Source organism: Maylandia zebra, linkage group LG22 (genome assembly GCF_041146795.1).
Source record: "Maylandia zebra isolate NMK-2024a linkage group LG22, Mzebra_GT3a, whole genome shotgun sequence".
In the NCBI taxonomy this organism is placed as follows: domain Eukaryota; kingdom Metazoa; phylum Chordata; class Actinopteri; order Cichliformes; family Cichlidae; genus Maylandia; species Maylandia zebra.
In genome coordinates this window covers 24,523,974-24,542,761 of record NC_135187.1, presented here as the reverse complement: position 1 = coordinate 24,542,761, position 18,788 = coordinate 24,523,974, and the positions used below count along the sequence as shown (strand labels likewise).

The 18,788-nt window shown below is 41.5% G+C and overlaps 1 protein-coding gene across 5 annotated transcripts in view; it reads right to left on the bottom strand.

The window, feature by feature from the left end:
* The window catches only part of LOC101481526 (uncharacterized), a 47,336-nt gene that overhangs the window by 23,046 nt on the left and 5,502 nt on the right, over positions 1-18,788 (bottom strand). For 2 of the 5 annotated variants that reach the window (XR_013095131.1, XR_013095132.1), the window contains exons 5-6: positions 17,431-17,579; positions 5,966-6,140 (exon numbers count right to left, since the gene is read on the bottom strand). Coding sequence is in view for 2 of the 5 variants with exons in the window: in XM_012918313.2 (XP_012773767.1) it covers positions 6,078-6,140; positions 17,431-17,579 (212 nt within the window). In the remaining 3 variants the exon portion in view is untranslated. The remainder of the gene's footprint in view (positions 1-5,965; positions 6,141-17,430; positions 17,580-18,788) is intronic. The other 3 variants (XR_013095133.1, XM_012918313.2, XM_012918314.2) reach the window with 3 other exon arrangements.

Sequence of the window (18,788 nt, the reverse complement as noted above, 5' to 3'; positions counted from 1 at the left end):
TGAGGCTGTGGCTTGTCCCGCAGTCACAGCCCCGCCCAGTTTCCCTGCTTCTGAGCTCCCCTTACTTTACATCCTTTTGCCCAGTGAGAGTCACTGCCACATTTGAAACAATGGTCACAGTCCCTGTTTTCTTGTTGACATGCACAGCTTCGCCTTTTTGGTCTGTGAGCTGCCTTTCTGTACACCCTGGCTTGCCTATCACCGTCACCACTTCTATCCCGTTGGACAGTTTGTACTAGTGAAGCTACCTGTCCTTTAAGGTCCCTGATTGCTGAGTTACTTTCCTCAATTTTTGCAAATAAGGGTTTGAGGGGTTTAGCTGGTTTTGTATCAGGCTGGCTTGTGCAGGGATCACTAAGCGCCACATTCTGCTCAACTACATTTAGTCCTGTTCTAAAAGACCAGTGGACTTTTACCTTTAACGCTCTTTCGCTTTCATTGTACTGGGCTGTTTGCATTTTCATTAATAAGAGTTCATCGCTACAGTTTTCATCCTGTAAATATACTCTCATTTCTGCTCTGACATTGTTACTTAGAAGACCCGTTCTAATGGATTGAAAACATTGACTTTGAACAAGTTCTTTGTTGTACTTTAGGCTAGACTGGGCGCGCTCAGATGCAAAAATAATTTTTTGAGGCAAATCCAGCACTCTAATCAGGAACTCAAGTGGGTGTAGCCTTGGTTAATTGCTGATACATCTATTTCTGCATGATGGGCTTTTAGAACTTGTCTCAGGCTGGTTAATACGAGATCCTCTTTCCCTTCCAAATAGCTCCTTAATTTTAACTCAGGACTGATGGGACGTATGACAGCCTCCACGATCTCAGCTTCAGAGTAGCCCGTTTTTAAGTCGCTTTCTATCTGGTGCTCTAACCTACTGAAACTCAGCGTGTCTTTAGCTGTTGAGTCACCCAAATGTCCACTTATCCTGAAGTCTTTTCTGAATCCACCTGATGAAACTGTTGCCAATGCAGTATCTCCCCCTGCACTGTGTTTCGCCGTCCAGCGACGTCCTCATGGCCACCTGATGCTCCAGCGATGTCATCGGGCTTGTCCGCCGCTCCGGAGGTGCCCGCGCCGCTGCGAGTTGCCCCTCGTGCACAGTCTCCGCCGTCATCCCCGCTCTGTCTGTCTGGCCGCCGCTCCCGCACCAACAGCCACTGACCGTGCCTCCACCAGCAAAGCCAGCACATCATTTAGCTCCAGAAGCACCGACATGCCTTTATGCTCTCGTTGGAAAAATTCTTCTCGTTCACAGAACTGGCTAATAAGCTTAACGAGAGCTCTGCGAGATTTGCTTTGTATTTCTTTGTTGTGCTTTTCTGTAATATTACATAGTTCACATACCCTGAGCAGTTCTTCCACAGAAAGTCCACATAACTTCTGCTCCAACTCCAACAAAATATATTCACGGTCCTCAGACATGCTTGAAAGAAAACTAGGATGATGAGGACCATGGCGGTTGGGCTAAGTGCAGTAGATGCTAGTTTTCTACAGACACTGTGCTGGGCAGCTCTATAGCTGCCTGGAGGGAGCAAATGAGGGTTGGCAAGCTTGCTCTCTCTATTTCCACCTCCACTTCTTTACCGCTGCCCCAGGACAACACACACTCTCTACCTGCCTCAACGCTGCCACGGACTTCCTCTCCCTCCCCACGCCAGCCAGGACCTCGTTTTCCTGCCTTTTTCCTGGCCGCTATGTGGTCAGAGGATGAGGTCTCCATTTCTCCACCGGTTCCTGTTCCCTCATCCCGAAGGAAACTGTGCCCTTGCCACCGCCACTCCTCTCCTTAGTCATCTGTTCTGCCACCTGCTCCTGCTGGAGGGTCCGAAGGGCCCGTCCGGCCTTTGTCTGTTGTTCCCGCTGGGGGTTCTGGAGAAGCGCTCCAGCCGTCTTCCGTCCACGCTGAAGGGTCCGAGGAGCCCGTCCAGCCTTCTGTCTCCACTGGAGGGTCCGAGGGGCCTGTCCAGCCACCTGTTCCTGCTGGAGGGTCCGACGGGCCCGTCCAGCAGTCTGTTGTTCCCGCTGGCGGTTCTGGAGAACTGCGCCAGCCATCCTCCGTCCAGGCTGAGGGTCCAAGGGGCCCGTCCAGCCTTCTGTCTCCGCTGGAGGGTCCGAGGGACCGGTCCAGCAACCTGCCTCCGCTGGAGGGTCCGAGGGGCCCATCCAGTCTTCGTCGCCTGCAGCGCCACTACCTGCTCCTCCCACACCGTTGCCTGCAGAGCCACCTCCTGCAGTTTCCACACTGCCACCTGCAGTGCCACCACCAATTCTGTCGCCTGCGGTTGGCGTGCTGCCATCTGGTCCTGCCTCACCCCGTCCTGTTTCGTCTCTGCCTAAGGCCTCCGCACGGGCTGGTTCTGCTTCGTCTGCACCAGAGGTCTCAGCGCCACCTCATCCTGTCCGGCCTCCACGTCCTCGTCCTGTCCGGCCTGCACGTCCTCGTCCTGCCTGCACGTCCTCATCCTGTCCGGCCTCCACGTCCTCGTCCTGTCTGGCCACTTTCCAGGGTGTTGGCTGGACATCATCTCCTTTGTCTTTGTTGCCACCATTGATTTTGGAGTGTTGTGCCGTCAGCTTCCGGGCCAGCCCCCTGAACTTTTTTCGGAGCGGTTTTCCTGGCCGCCTGCGCCTTTTTTTTGTTTGTTTGGTTGTTTTGACTTGTTTGCTGGGCTCCAGTGTTTTCTGTTTTTGATCTCTGGGTCCTTGTGTTTAGTTTGTCAGAGTTGTGCCTTCTGGTTTCTGTTCTGTTCCATAGTTGCTGAATCCCTGTGTCGAGTCTGCGTCTCTGTGTTATGTTTCCTGTTTTACTTTGAAGGTCCATGTCTTATGTTAATGCATCTGGTTTTGCTTCCTTAGTCTCGACAGCCCTGATTTGTCCCAGCTGTGTTTCCCTCCTGTCTCTTATTCCCTGATTGCTCCCTCTGTGTATATTAGCCCTGTGTTCTCTTTGGTCAGTGTCCCAATGATACTGAGAAATGATATTTCATTTAAACTATAGACTAGCTGCAAGCTAGTCTATACGGGGGAATAAGCGGCATTTCAGTAAAGTTTTGGTCAGTAAGATACAGCAACAAACTATTTTTCATCTCCAAAATCACATTCATGCAGATTTCTTCTTCTCTGAATTTTTCCCTTTATTTAAATAAAACCTGCATATATTTTCACAATATGAAGTCATGTGCTCAAAAGAAATTAATCGGTGCCCTATGCTTTATACAACTCGGCTCCAGTACCTGGTTATTCTCAAACAATTTCACAAGATAGAACTACACTCAACAAAAATATAAACGCAACACCTTTGTTTTTGCTCCCATTCCCCATGGGATGGACGTAGAGACCTAAAATTCATTCCAGATACACAATATAACCATCCCTCCCAAACAGTGGTCACAAATCAGTCCAAATGTGTGGTAGTGGGCACATCTGCTATATTGAGATAATCCATCCCACCTCACAGGTGTGCCACATCAGGATGCTGATCTGACATCATGAGTAGTGCACAGGTGTACCTCAGACTGCCCACAACAAAAGGCCACCCTGGAATGTGCAGTTTTTTGCGCTATTGGGGGTCTGGGGACCCAGAACCGGTCAGTATCTGGTGTGACCACCATTTGCCTCATGCAGTGCAACACATCGTCGCATGGAGTCTATCAGATTGTCAATTGTGGCCTGTGGAATGTTGGTCCACTCCACTTCAATGGCTGTGCGAGGTTGTTGGATATTCGTGGGAACTGGTACACGCTGTCGTATACGCCGGTCAAGCACATCCCGAACATGCTCAATGGGTGACATGTCCGGTGAGTATGCTGGCCATGCAAGAACTGGGACATTCTCAGCTGCCATCTGCCCTGAACAATGTGAACCATGATTCATCCGTGAAGCGCACACGTCTCCAACGTGCCAGACGCCATCGAATGTGAGCATTTGCCCACACAAGTCTGTGTGGAGTCAGGTCAAGACCCCGATGAGGACGACGGGCATGCAGTTGAGCGTCCCTGAGACGGTTTCTGACAGTTTGTGCAGAAATTGTTTGGTTGTGCAAACCAATTGTTCCAGCAGCTGTCTGGGTGGCTGGTCTCAGACGATCTTGGAGGTGAACCTGCTGGATGTGGAGGTCCTGGGCTGGTGTGGTTACACGAGGTCTGCGGTTGTGAGGCCGGTTGGATGTGCTGCCATATTCTCTGAAACGCCTGTGGAGACGGCTTATGGTTGAGAAATGAACATTCAATGCACGGGCGACAGATCTGGTTGACATTCCTGCTGTCAGCATGCCAATTGCACGCTCCCTCATTGCTTGTGGCATCTGTGGCATTTTGCTGTGAGACAAAACTGCACATTCCAGGGTGGCCTTTTGTTGTGGGCAGTCTGAGGTACACCTGTGCACTACTCATGATGTCAGATCAGCATCCTGATGTGGCACACCTGTGAGGTGGGATGGATTATCTCAATATAGCAGATGTGCCCACTACCACACATTTGGACTGATTTGTGACCACTGTTTGGGAGGGATGGTTATATTGTGTATCTGAAATGAATTTTAGGTCTCTACGTCCATCCCATGGGGAATGGGAGCAGTAACAAAGGTGTTGCATTTATATTTTTGTTGAGTGTATATCGACAGGTGGTCCCAGCATTACAACTACAGAGCAAAAACACTGAAATTCCTCCTTTCATTTCATTATCATATGGGTTTTTCTGTTTTGATGAGAGCACAGGATCCGATCCAGCTTGATCAAAGTGTAGCTGATGCTGCCAGGCTCTTGAATCCAAGCTCAAGTGTCAAAACATCCTTGTTTTTTCACAATCTGTTCCTCCTGCAATAGGATTAATCCTGGGAGGCTATTGATGAAGCATATTTCATCATATGAAAGAACTGCCAGCAATTGTCTGACTAATGAGAATTTGGCTGAAAAATATATACCCCTATATATTATTTTGTTTGCAGAGACATTATAAGATGCTTCAAAATAACTGCCAAAAAACAGGGCCTCAAGGCATTTCAAGATGCCTCAAACTACCTCAGATATTCAGGAACACATGATGGGTGTTCTAAAATTCAGAGGCATGGATATCTGTTTCTATGAAAGTCCATAACACCTTACCTTACCTGAGGCCATTCCTTAGGGGGTGATGTTGAAATTGTTGAGAAGTTACAATAACTCTCTTTAGCTAACTTTAGCACGTAGACCACTCAGCGAGCTTGTGGCAACACACAACTTACAATCATAACAGGAGACTTAGGTGGAGGAAATGAGCACCAGTCCAGTGAAAAACCATGAAACCGTATTGTGTCAGTAATAGATCTTCAATGAGAATGCAGCCATAAAAGTGTATAATTACAGTATATATATGTGTGTTGGTTCAAAGTGAAAAGCCATCTGTTCTACAGCTCCACCATTACCCGTCGCCTTGTAACGGTCATGAGACTTATTATTAAAGACGGCCAGCCTCCTTCTCAATCAGGACAGAAAAGACACAACATGTGGCAGCATGAAATTCTCTGTGACACCACTATCTACCAGAGCCAACAAAGTGAAGGAGGGGGGAAAAAGAGTAAGGTCTTGAATTTGTGAATAAAATATGATGGATAGTAATGGTAAGGAGTGGGAGGCAAGATGAGGAATGATCCCTGATTGTGCTTGTCTTATGAGGAGCATCCATCAGGAGTGACATCCGCACAAATAAAACCCAACCCCCCCATATTCAATTATATAACGCGAGGCAGGTTTTACACACAAATACACACACCAAACCATACACGCAAAATGTGCTCATGCCCAAGACATTCATACAGACACGTGCACGTTATCAGAATCTGATGTGACCTATATTTTGCCTCATTCTTGCAAGAGATTAGTTAATCTCTGAGGAATATTTATTTCACATTGGCAGGACTTTTATATGTAATACAAGCTGACAGTTTCACGAAATAAAAAAAGACTCAATAGAGATCCAACTCACAGTTGAGGCAGGCATGCACACACTCGCGTGTTGGAGGTAAATTCAGCAATGCAGATTAGAGCTGGCTCAAAGGTTTGGGGACAGCAGAGAATTGGATTGTTTGGAGCCTCACCTGTTGGAAAGGAAAACTGAATCCTGGAGGATAGTTGGCTTGATGCGGCTGGACTCCAAAATGCTGGAAAAAGGCAGACAATTAAACAAATAATTAGAAGAATACAAACAACAGACTGAAGCATGAAGAGAGAGCAAAAATGTAGGAAGAGGAAGGATCAAAGAACATGCCTTAGGATGTGAAAGAAGGAATCAGTGTTTAACAAGGTGTAAAGCCAAAAAAAAAGTCAATGAGGACTCGATCTGAGGTATTCTTTCACAGATAAACAGCCTCACCATGTTAGGCATGTTTGCCTTGGCAAAGCCAATAAATAAGTAAAGACTTGAGTTCAGAAAACTGTTGGAGTGTAATATTTCAGAGACACAATGAAACTGAGATCAAATTTCTGTAATATTTTCAGGAAAACAATTTGTACGAATTGTTTTGGGGAGGGGTTTTTTTTCAATAAAGAAAGCTAACAAAACACCTACACTGCACTATGTTAGAAATGTGAATAATGCCGAAAAGTACTATAACATTGTGAAAGCAGAACAGGGTACTGCTTTGCTGAACAGTTTCTTACTGTGATTAAAAGCCACCCTTTCTTCAGTGAGTATTTTTCTGAAATACTGTTTAAATGTGTAAATAAGGCATTACCTATTAACAATTGTGCTTATTTGAATAGCAGATTTTTGGATATTGTATACTACACTACACTAAAAAAATTAATGTTTGTTTGCCCTGATAAACTTGCTGCAATAATTGTCAGTAAAACTGTAATTAAAAAGTTTATTTATTCAAATTATTTTTAGTTAAAGAAATTATGCTTGGTAAAAGCTTGTAAAAAGAAATTACCTGAAAAGATTACATGTAATCAGATTACTTAAAGTCAGAATTTTGAGCATAAATATTTTCTTGAATGTCAATGATAATTTTAACGACCAGAAAAGGTCAACTGCAGGTCTTTTCTGCAGTTGATTTCTAGGGAAAGCATTGTTTTGCAGATTATAACCATTAAATACGTACTAATTGGTACAAACATCCAATAGAAAGGTAGAAAAAAATGAATATGAGTAATGTGTATTTTGGATATTTTGATATTTGATATTTGCTAATCTGAAAGGAGGCCAGGAAGTAGAATATTGCAAAATCCAGTGTGTTTTAAACAATAATTCAAATCATACTTTATAAGACATGAACCAAAATAAGCAGTGTATCCAAATGTTGTGCGTTTCTTCCTTGGAATTACACCATAATAATGACAGTCCCTTTGAACTCGCAGGGTGGGGCAAACGTTTCAGAGCTGAGGCTAAAGAACAAGGTTCATCAATATTGAATACACATTAGCAGCTGCTTGACAACATAGTCAAGTCGAAGGCTTGTGTTGTGCTTGTGCACTGTGGTGTGCTGCCCTCCTTTTCACTTTATTTCACTCGTGTGTGTGTGTGTGTGTGTGTGTGTGTGTGTGTGTGTGTGTGTGTGTGTGTGTGAGAGAGAGAGGAAAGAGGAGACAGGAGGAGTAAGGGAGTAAGATTACTCAGCTGTACAAGACAACTCATTACATGACTGTAAAGAGCAATAAGTTTCCTGACAAGTGGTTATGTGCCTGAATGCTTTGCTTGGAACACAAACTAAACCTGGGCTGGTTAGTTTGTACTCCATTTGGTAAAATACAAGAATAAACAATATAACCCACTTCTGGGACCTGTTTAAATTTTACGCATAGTTTTGTGTCATTGATAAAAAATATTATGTGATGTTCAGGCATCAGTGATTATTGCTTTTCCATGCCCGTGTTATCGCACAATCATAATTTAAAAAAGAAAAAAAAGTGCCGAGTTCAGTCATTCTTATTAAATAATATTTTTCATTAATCAAGGTTTATTACATATTTTGCTGGACTCTAAATCACATTAATCACATAGTCACTTTTCCACCGCGTAGATGAGCAAATTAGCTAATTAGAGGAGAGATCCAGTTGACAATTGCAGTCAAGAGGTAATTTATCATGACGTAAAGCCGTGCAATAATGATAAAACTAATAATAATACTTTGTCATTTGCATTTTGGCTGGGGATTACAACGCGGGGTGCTCATGCATTGTTCTACCCTCCATTTGATAATGTCAGAATGCGGGTGGGAGGTGGAGGTGGTGATCCAAAAACAGAATGACGAGCAGAGAGTGAGCTCTAAAAACTTTATATGCAGTGCGACCCCTTGGCTTCACTTTTTTTGACTCTAGGCACTGGGACACTTCAGTGTCAGGTTTCAGCATATAAGGGTAGTTGATAGACTTTTGTACTGCTCACTCAATACCAGACAACATGAAACTGTAGCCAAAACATTATCTGCTACATTGTAAGCTGACGCATGAATCGAGCAAACATCTCCAGGATTTGGGACAATGAGATACATTTTAGCTTCAGGGCTCTCAATGATGCACTTTTTTATGGCCGATGGCTATCATCATTTCCCGTCACTTGGAAGTGCCATCTGCAGCCTTTCACTCCTCTTGATTTTCCATCATGTTGTTTGATGTCACAGATTCCTCCATGACTAATGGAGAAAACCCAGTGGCAGACGGTGCAGTCGGCCCTGTACACATTTTCACTGATGCGTCTGAGCGACTGCTAATCATATTCCCATATCCTTCTGTAGTTCTGCAATTTCTGCAACCTCAGAGTAAATCAAGGGTTAGCATGACAGGTGACACGGAGCACGGTTCACACTGTATGGACCCAGAAACATCTGTGTCTCTCGTGACCTACAGCCAATCAGTGGAGCTCTTAAAAGTTATAGGCGTCTTCTGCTCGACGTACAAGAGAAAACTGTTCCAAGCATCCCATATTCTTTGAAAGCTTTACTGGTTACCTTTTGGGTAGATCAGGAGGCCCTAAAGCCTTCTTTAGGTGTGCTGCAAAAGGCCTAGGCTACTGTGGACTTCCCGTGATGCAGTGTTTCGCTACACACACCTCTTTTCACTCCCTGTGTGTTTATGCAACACTCTGCATTTAATCATTAGTTATTATTAGGGCATATGCCATATGCAAGATTCGGGAAATCAGTACAGGTATTACAATACAAAAAGAGAACTTTTTGAAAGCAGATGAAAGCAGTCTTGTAAAGATTTAAGTCTCAATAATTTTGTCTGTTAAATTATGCTAATAAGGCGAGTTTTAGAAAGGATTTTACCACACTAAAAATCTAAAACTAAGGAAAGTGCCTCTATCTTTCATTTTATTTTATTTTATTTTATTTGAAACTGTTCAAAAACAGTTTCAGTTAGTTTTAGTTAACTAAACTTTTTTACATGTAGTTTTTGTTTTTTGTTAAGTTTTAGTTTACTATAATTACCTTGCAGATAACTTAGGGGCTGTTTTGAGCACATATGTATACAGACTTGCCTTAAAATTTTTGATTAAACCTCAAAATTTGCTATTACGAAAGCACACAGATTCTTAATTTTTTTTCAATCTAGTGCTTACCTTACTGCAGGGTGATTAGGACACTTAAACTTCACTAATCTAACTAATGATCAGAGGTAGTAATCATACCACTCTGATCAATTGGATATGCCGCTAAACACACAAAGCACTAATGTAATTCGTGGATCTTCAGGGTCAAACTTCTAATCATATTCCTTGTCCTTCATTTTGCACTTTGCCTTTCCGTCTTTTTCTGCATTAAGGATATCAAACATACACTCGCACACACCGATACGAACACGCAGACATGAAGACTGAAAATGCCACCAGCCGGAGGATAACAACGGACCAGTGTAGCCTAGCAACAGCTTCAAGACGGGCTTGTTAGGTGGACGAAGACAGAAGAACGCGAGAGCGAAAACTTCAGCCTACGGCTCCGCCACTATTACACCACACAGGCTGAGGGGTGCTGAAGCCATCCCTCCTTCCTCCTCACTGCTCCCCGAATGTGCCGTGTTTCTGAAAATCCTCCATTTTCAAAAGCCAATCCATCAGGCTGCTAAATGGAACAATTTGGCCACTCGTTTCTTTTTGTGTGTCTGCCAAGTGTGGAACATTTTTAACTGTCAGTTTGTGATTCTGTTTGGTTTTTCAGTCTTAAATTTGAAGCCATGGCACCCAAATACTAGCTCAGGTATGCCAACTCCCTAGTGCAATGAGAGGAGCTTAACTTAATTGCTCTTTCTTTGAGGTAGTATCTAATGGATCATGAATTCAATTCTTGAGACAGAAAAGGGTTAAATCAATGCTTAACAGTGGCTCGAGTGACCTATTGAAAGGCTGAGAGTTAGAAACACTTCATATTGCAGGCATATATATATATATATATATATATATATATATATATATATATATATATATATATATATATATATATATATATTTATATATATATATATATATATATATATATATATATATATATATTTATATATATATATATATATATATATATATTAGGGGTGCAACGATATTCGTATCGATATTGAACCGTTCGATACAGTGCTTTCGGTTCGGTACGCATATGTATCGAACAATACAACATTTGTAATTTATTTTATCAATTTTCCTTCTGACGATGCTGTCTGTGTTGAGCGCTCAGTGAATCTGTGTTCGACTACTCCGCCTAGGCTGCACTGTCGAGCGCAGATCCACTGAGCGCTCAACACAGACGCATAGTCAGAAGGAAGAGAGCAGGGCAAGCTAGCGAGACAGAAGTTAAGCTCTACTTGCAACAGGCAAATTGAACCTCATTCAGATCTGGCGTTTGGAATTATTTTGGTTTTCATGTGACGTATGACCCTGAAGGTAAGCGAGTCATGGACTAAAGTAAAACAGTATGTTGGATGTGCCATGCAATGCTCAATTACATTGGTGTGAACTAGTGTGTTAGCGCAGTTAGCTCATTAACGTGTTTGCCGTCTAGCCCCATGCACGGAGCGATCGGCGGTAGCTCGTTAACGGAGATTTGCCGTGTTGTGGCGTTAAGGTCATTTCAACGAGATTAACCTGAAAGCACTAGTGGGAACACAACGAATATGACTGCACATTTACGCCGACATCATCCTAGTGCAAAGACAAAAACAACAAGCATGCTACTAACTTTAGCCGAGTCATTTAGACAGCTGTTAGCACATGATTCTCCTTATGCTGCTGAGAATATAGCCCAGAAGAAGCGGATAGTATAGCTTTTATTTTGGAAAGAGCCATTTCTCTGTAATAAACTCTCTTTTCCAAAGATGAGTGATTCCTCAATCAGATACAGGGCTTGCAATATCGCTAGCCTGACGTCCCGGAGCTAGCGATTTTTTCAGTCGGGCTACCAAAATCTATCTCTTCCCTGCCCGTTGGGCTATTGTAGGAAAAATATATGTCAATGCTTTTGCATTCTTTCAGAAATGTAGCTGGGTAATTATGTCATTGGCATCGGTGAGCCACTGTCAATATGTGACATATTGAAATCGCGTTTGAATTTGCGCTTGTTTTTTTGCTTTCACTTTGCAATCGTGCGAACTGTGTATAGAGAGCGACAGCACTGATCTGTGAGTGATGATAATTTGTGCACCAATTCCTCTGACATCGTCTTATTAATCGTTAGCTTACTATGCAAACATGACAAGTGAAATCTCCCGCAGCAAGCTTAAACATGTGAGAGGTTGATCGCGCAGAGAATCGCTGAGCTTATGTGAGTGAGCGTGTAAAAGCATTTCAGTTCTGCTGAGCCAAATAAGACAGGTCAGGGTGAAGAAGTGACAGCCAAAGAAAAGCTTACCACAAAACGGAGAAGTTATGACAAATCAGACTATAAGGCAAAAAGAAAGTGCAGCTTTATGGTTTCATGGACAAAAGAATTTCTGTGGCTGCAATATGATGAGCTAAATAACCAGGGCTGCACATAAGTGGTCCGCAGGTGCGCATTCGCTGTCAAAATAAAAAACACGCACAAGGGTTAGGGTTAAATTTAAAAACTGTACTTTTGAGTTAAAATATATATTTATAATTTTAATAAATGACAAATTAAAAAGGCATGAACATTTTTTTGTATCGAAAAAATATCGAACCGTGACACCAAAGTATCGAACCGAACCGAACCGAACCGTGAATTTTGTGTATCGTTGCACCCCTAATATATATATATATATATATATATATATATATACACAGGGTGGGCCATTTATATGGATAAACCGTAATAAAATGGGAATGGTTGGTGATATTAAAGTCCTGTTTGTGGCACATTATTACATGTGAGGGGGCAAACTCCTCAAGATGGGTGGTGACCATGGTGGCCATTTAGAAGTCAGCCTTCTTGGATACAACTTTTGTTTTTTCAATAGGAAGAGGGCCATGCGACACATCAAACTTATTGGTAATGTCACAAGAAAAACAATGGTGTGCTTGGTTTCAACGTAACTTTATTATTTTATGAGTTATTTACAAGTTTCTCTTTGTTCACAGCCATTGACATGTCGAAGAGGTGAACACGTGAGGAGCGGATCGAAATTGTGTTGATATCTGGTGAACGCAGTAACCAGGTCATTGCAACAGATTTCAATGCAAGACACCCTACGAGACCACCCATCTCCCATGCTACAGTTAGCAAACTGCTTGCTAAGTTTCGTGAAACTGGTTCAGTGTTGGATTTGCCAAAATGTGGACGCAAGAAAACTGTCACTAATGAAGAAACATCAGTGGCTGTCCTAGCTTCATTCAGCAAGAGCCCACAGCATAGCACTCACCGCATATCACTGGAGAGTGGCATTAGTCGAACATCCCTTCGGTGGATATTAGCTACTTACAAATGGCACCCTTACAAAGGGTAAGGGTGCCATTTGGGTACATATATATATATATATATATATATATATATATATATATATATATATATATATGTGTGTATATATATGTATATATATATATATATATATATATATATATATATATATATATATATATATATATATGTGTGTATATATATATGTGTGTGTGTATATATATATAATATATATATATATGTATATATATATATATATGTATATATTAGGGGTGCAACGATACACAAAATTCACGGTTCGGTTCGGTTCGATACTTTGGTGTCACGGTTCGATATTTTTTCGATACAAAAAAAATGTTCATGCATTTTTTATTTGTCATTTATTAAAATTATAAATATATATTTTAACTCAAAAGTACAGTTTTTAAATTTAACCCTAACCCTTGTGCGTGTTTTTTATTTTGACAGCGAATGCGCACCTGCGGACCACTTATGTGCAGCCCTGGTTATTTAGCTCATCATATTGCAGCCACAGAAATTCTTTTGTCCATGAAACCATAAAGCTGCACTTTCTTTTTGCCTTATAGTCTGATTTGTCATAACTTCTCCGTTTTGTGGTAAGCTTTTCTTTGGCTGTCACTTCTTCACCCTGACCTGTCTTATTTGGCTCAGCAGAACTGAAATGCTTTTACACACTCACTCACATAAGCTCAGCGATTCTCTGCACGATCAACCTCTCACATGTTTAAGCTTGCTGCGGGAGATTTCACTTGTCATGTTTGCATAGTAAGCTAACGATTAATAAGACGATGTCAGAGGAATTGGTGCACAAATTATCATCACTCACAGATCAGTGCTGTCGCTCTCTATACACAGTTCGCACGATTGCAAAGTGAAAGCAAAAAAACAAGCGCAAATTCAAACGCGACTTCAATATGTCACATATTGACAGTGGCTCACCGATGCCAATGACATAATTACCCAGCTACATTTCTGAAAGAATGCAAAAGCATTGACATATATTTTTCCTACAATAGCCTGACGGGGAGGGCAGAGATAGATTTTGGTAGCCCGACTGAAAAAATCGCTAGCTCCGGGACGTCGGGCTAGCGATATTGCGAGCCCTGTATCTGATTGAGGAATCACTCATCTTTGGAAAAGAGAGTTTATTACAGAGAAATGGCTCTTTCCAAAATAAAAGCTATACTATCCGCTTCTTCTGGGCTATATTCTCAGCAGCATAAGGAGAATCATGTGCTAACAGCTGTCTAAATGACTCGGCTAAAGTTAGTAGCATGCTTGTTGTATTTGTCTTTGCACTAGGATGATGTCGGCGTAAATGTGCAGTCATATTCGTTGTGTTCCCACTAGTGCTTTCAGGTTAATCTCGTTGAAATGACCTTAACGCCACAACACGGCAAATCTCCGTTAACGAGCTACCACCGATCGCTCCGTGCATGGGGCTAGACGGCCAACACGTTAACGAGCTAACTGCGCTAACACACTAGTTCACACCAATGTAATTGAGCATTGCATGGCACATCCAACATACTGTTTTACTTTAGTCCATGACTCGCTTACCTTCAGGGTCATACGTCACATGAAAACCAAAATAATTCCAAACGCCAGATCTGAATGAGGTTCAATTTGCCTGTTACAAGGAGAGCTTAACTTCTGTCTCGCTAGCTTGCCCTGCGCTCTTCCTTCTGACGATGCTGTCTGTGTTGAGCGCTCAGTGAATCTGCATTCGACTACTCCGCCTAGGCTGCACTGTCGAGCCTAGGCGGAGTAGTCGAATGCAGATTCACTGAGCGCTCAACACAGACAGCATCGTCAGAAGGAAAATTGATAAAATAAATTACAAATGTTGTATTGTTCGATACATATGCGTACCGAACCGAAAGCACTGTATCGAACGGTTCAATATCGATACGAATATCGTTGCACCCCTAGTATATATGTATATATATATATATATATATATATATGACCTAGTTAATGACCTAGTTAAGTGACCTTGAGGTTTTCAGAAAGTAGTTAGTATATTAGTATACAGAATATTACAGAATATTACAGAATATTACAGAATATTCTCATCCATACAGTCTACCAAGGGGAAGCATCAAGGATGGAGAGATAGAACAAGGTCTTTTTAGATATTCCTTTCCAGATTCTAGCCTTTCTTTCTGTCCTGTGAAACTTTTATAGCAGAATATTTAGGTTATGGAGAACATCAGAAGGAGAGCTGGCACATGAGTTAGACCTCTACATGTCTGAGAGCAAAACACTGACAAAGACAGACTGAAAGATTTGAAGATATGTCAGTGTCTAAGATAGCACTCATAACGTTTTCACGCCATCTATAAACATTTACTTAAATCTCAGCATCAGCTGTTTTGCTGCCAAAAATAAAACTTTCATAATGTCTCTCTCCATCAGCATCACACATTTTACAGTTTCTCCATCTCCAGTCTCTCTCCCTTGCCCAGGCTCGTCGCCTTGCAATTCATTTCTCAGTAGACATCAAGAGACCTTCACATTGCCACTTCCACCCAGGGGGAATGTGCATTGCAGCTTTAGTAATTATCCTGCTGGATTGGTAGTGCTTAGGCCAAAGGGGCAAACCTTAGAGTGCAGCAAGCCTTGCTGTCACTGTCACCATCGCACACGCTAAAAGAAAGTGCAGCCCAAATTTAAATAGGTCAGAGACTAAAAAGGGCAGAGTGAGAAAGAGGTGAAGATATAAAAATGTGGTGTTCTGTTTTTAATGGAGAGAAGAAACTTTTTTTTCTTCTCGCTTTACTCACACTGCTAACTCTTTTCTGAATCAAGACAAAAGGAAGATTAAGGAGTCTTGGATGTCTTAGAAAGGAGCTGCCAAAACAGCTTCATACCCAAACAGCTTCATGGATGGAGGATCTCTCCATTAAAGCATATGCATTCATTTGGTGTTTAATGATGGTGCTGGAGGGTGCTGACATACTAAAAATCACCCATAGGTGTTTAGCCAGGCTGAGATCTGGGTCCTTTTTCTTCAGTGCAATGTTTTAAAGATCCAAAATTCACCAAAATAAAAGAATGGGTAACCCAATTCAGTCACTAGCAGCATGGACCTTCATTTCAGGTAAAACAGGCTCTCCTGGACATTCCTGCTGTATGCATCATACCACCAGCTGTCTAAAAGTAATTACTCAGGATACACCACAGGATCACAACAGTCACATAATAATGTCTAGTCATTTTCTTTATATCGCCAGTGCTTCAGTCACAGTGGCTCCTCCGGGAAGAGCAGCAAGAGTGACAGTCGTGACCGAATGTGATGCTTCTGTCAGGTAACTGCACAACTTGCTGTATTTGGTTTGAACAACACTAGTCTGTCAGAACCCGCCCACTCTGCAAGTATATAGTGAAAGTAGGTGTAAAAACAGATGTAGCTGAAATGATAACAGCTTTTTTCCTTAGGTATGAGATACTTCAGCATGACAAAGGTTGGACAGTAAAGTCATTGCCTGTGCTGTTTCTATCTCTTAGGTAATGCTGTAAGCTGGCAACATTATTGGACTGACCATAGTTTAAACATAGACTGTACTTAAAAGATGGACAGGCCCACTGTGATGTCACTATTTCATTTCTTGAAGCCAACAGACATTGCATATTCATATTGCCCAAATACTTTATTCTATCTTGTTCTTCTTTACAAAGTTAACACCAGGCTGTATTTAGTAAGACTCAAAATTAGCAATCGAGATCATAATGTCAAAAGACTTTAATGAGGTTACAGGTGAACAAAGCCAAGGGCCTCTGAGCACACTTAAAAATACTGTTTTTAAAAAAATAATCACGCATGTACAACCCCTACAACTCACTCTTGAACACAAATAAAACAAAATATATGTAGAGTAGGGCTGTTCGATATAACAATATATATCAGATGACGATATAAAAACGTCTATCGTTTCATTTTATGCTATCGTTTGTTTCGTGGTGTCGCAAACTGTTTGCGGCAATATTTTTTTCATCGCTTTGATGGTGACAGTAGTGGCTGTATTAATTTCTTAAAGTTCTCTCTTTCTCTTATATTTAATATAACCACACTACGGATGGACAAGCGCCTGTTTTTATGCGTTGTTAGCAACAACGATGGTAACAGCATCGCGTGTCCGCTTGTTTATTTTCCACATAAACCTTTCACAATAAAGCTCAAGATCCTGTTGAGACTTTTCAAAATAAACTGAATCACGTGAAAGATGCAGAGTGTTTACGGATCAGAAGCAAAAAAAAAAGAGCCGTCGGGTGCTAAAAAATAAACCTTAGACTCCAATGTTAGAACAGGCTTTTGCCCGCAGCACGCTGTGTAATAAATGCTCACAAAGAAAACAGCGTCCGTTACAACTTATGTCTAAAAATATATCGTTACTCGACTCCAGGTACACGACACCCAGCTGGAAACACTTCACGCAAGTCGAGCTGCTCGAGATTCACAGAATTTACAGAAAATATAAAATTTTTGTGATTTATATTGTTATCGGGACGATAGATGTCTTATATCGGAATATGAGATTTTGGTCATATCGCACAGCCCTAATGTAGAGAAGTAACTGTTTAGTACACTCACCTGATAGCCAGGAGGGTTGCAAAATCTGACAAAGTGGATTTGGTTGCAGGGGTGAAAGCAGCACTGTTTCAAGGTTATCACCTTCTGATTTGATCCTGGATGGAAAACTGTTGCTTTCTTGTTGATTTTTGGAGTAGCACCATATTCAGCTTTAAAAGCAAAAAAAATGAAGGACAACTAGGTAAGATTGAGAATGCTGGAAGCTTCTATACTGAACCTACTTTCTTAATTAAAAAAAACAAACAAACAGTTTTTACATTAGTGAATCCCAGGAAAATTATAGTATTTTTTAGTTTACATAAATTTCAAATATGATATGTCCCATGTATACATACCCTTTGGGGGTCTTACTTTGATAGCACAAAAGTAGCATCAATAATATTCATTTTTATCACTCAAACACTATTTACAGACTTTTAGCTAAAGCATGAAGACTGTTGATTTTTCAGCTCCACTGCCTTGCAAAGTTTCTGCAGTGGTTACATCACTCTGTCGTTTAAACATCTTGTTAATGCATCTTCTGCTGCAACACATCCAAACAGGCGTGCCAAAGATTTGAATTTATACAGAAAACAACTGCGTGTGCTCCTCCGCATTTAAACTGTAAGTGCAAACACACAGAATCACAGAAGCAGCTTCTCTGGAGAGGAAGCTGGCTGAAACATTCAGTTTAGTTGCTGATATACCCAGATTTTCTTTTTCTTTTCAGGGAAATTTAGAAACATAATTTCATTGACCAAATGTGCAGATACATGCCTAATCTAAATCATAATTTCATCCAGACAAGTTTGATAATTAATCACATTTAAAAGCAAAGTTTTAACATATTCCAGTCATACATACGAATTTGATCCTCTTAAAACCACATCTGACTTGCAGAATTTGATCTGAGGCAGAAAACAGATGGATTAATGAAATTTCTGTTCAATATCTGCTTTGGAACCAGAAAGATACGTGCGTGTTGTTAAACCACCACTTTATTATTTATATCGATATCAGACCACCTCAGTGCCAGAGACCTGCCAGCGTTCAACGTCGAGCTTGATAAAAGGCAATTTTTAATTGATGTCACAAACAGTAACAATGGTGCAAGATGGAGCAGCAGCCATTTCAACTTCAGCCTCATTTGCATCCAGTAATTATGCCAAAATATCACAATTAATTTGACAATGATATATGGATGTATGAAAACTCTAAACGCTTGATCTTTGAGGTGCAGCAGAGTAAAGGACAAAATGGCATTCTGTAGCATTTAGCATTGAGAGCACTGCAAAATAAGGGATCGGGAATGATCATGATGAATTCTTCATGTGGGCCCACAGTGAAACGTAATATCCGATGCCCTCTGAATGTGTCAT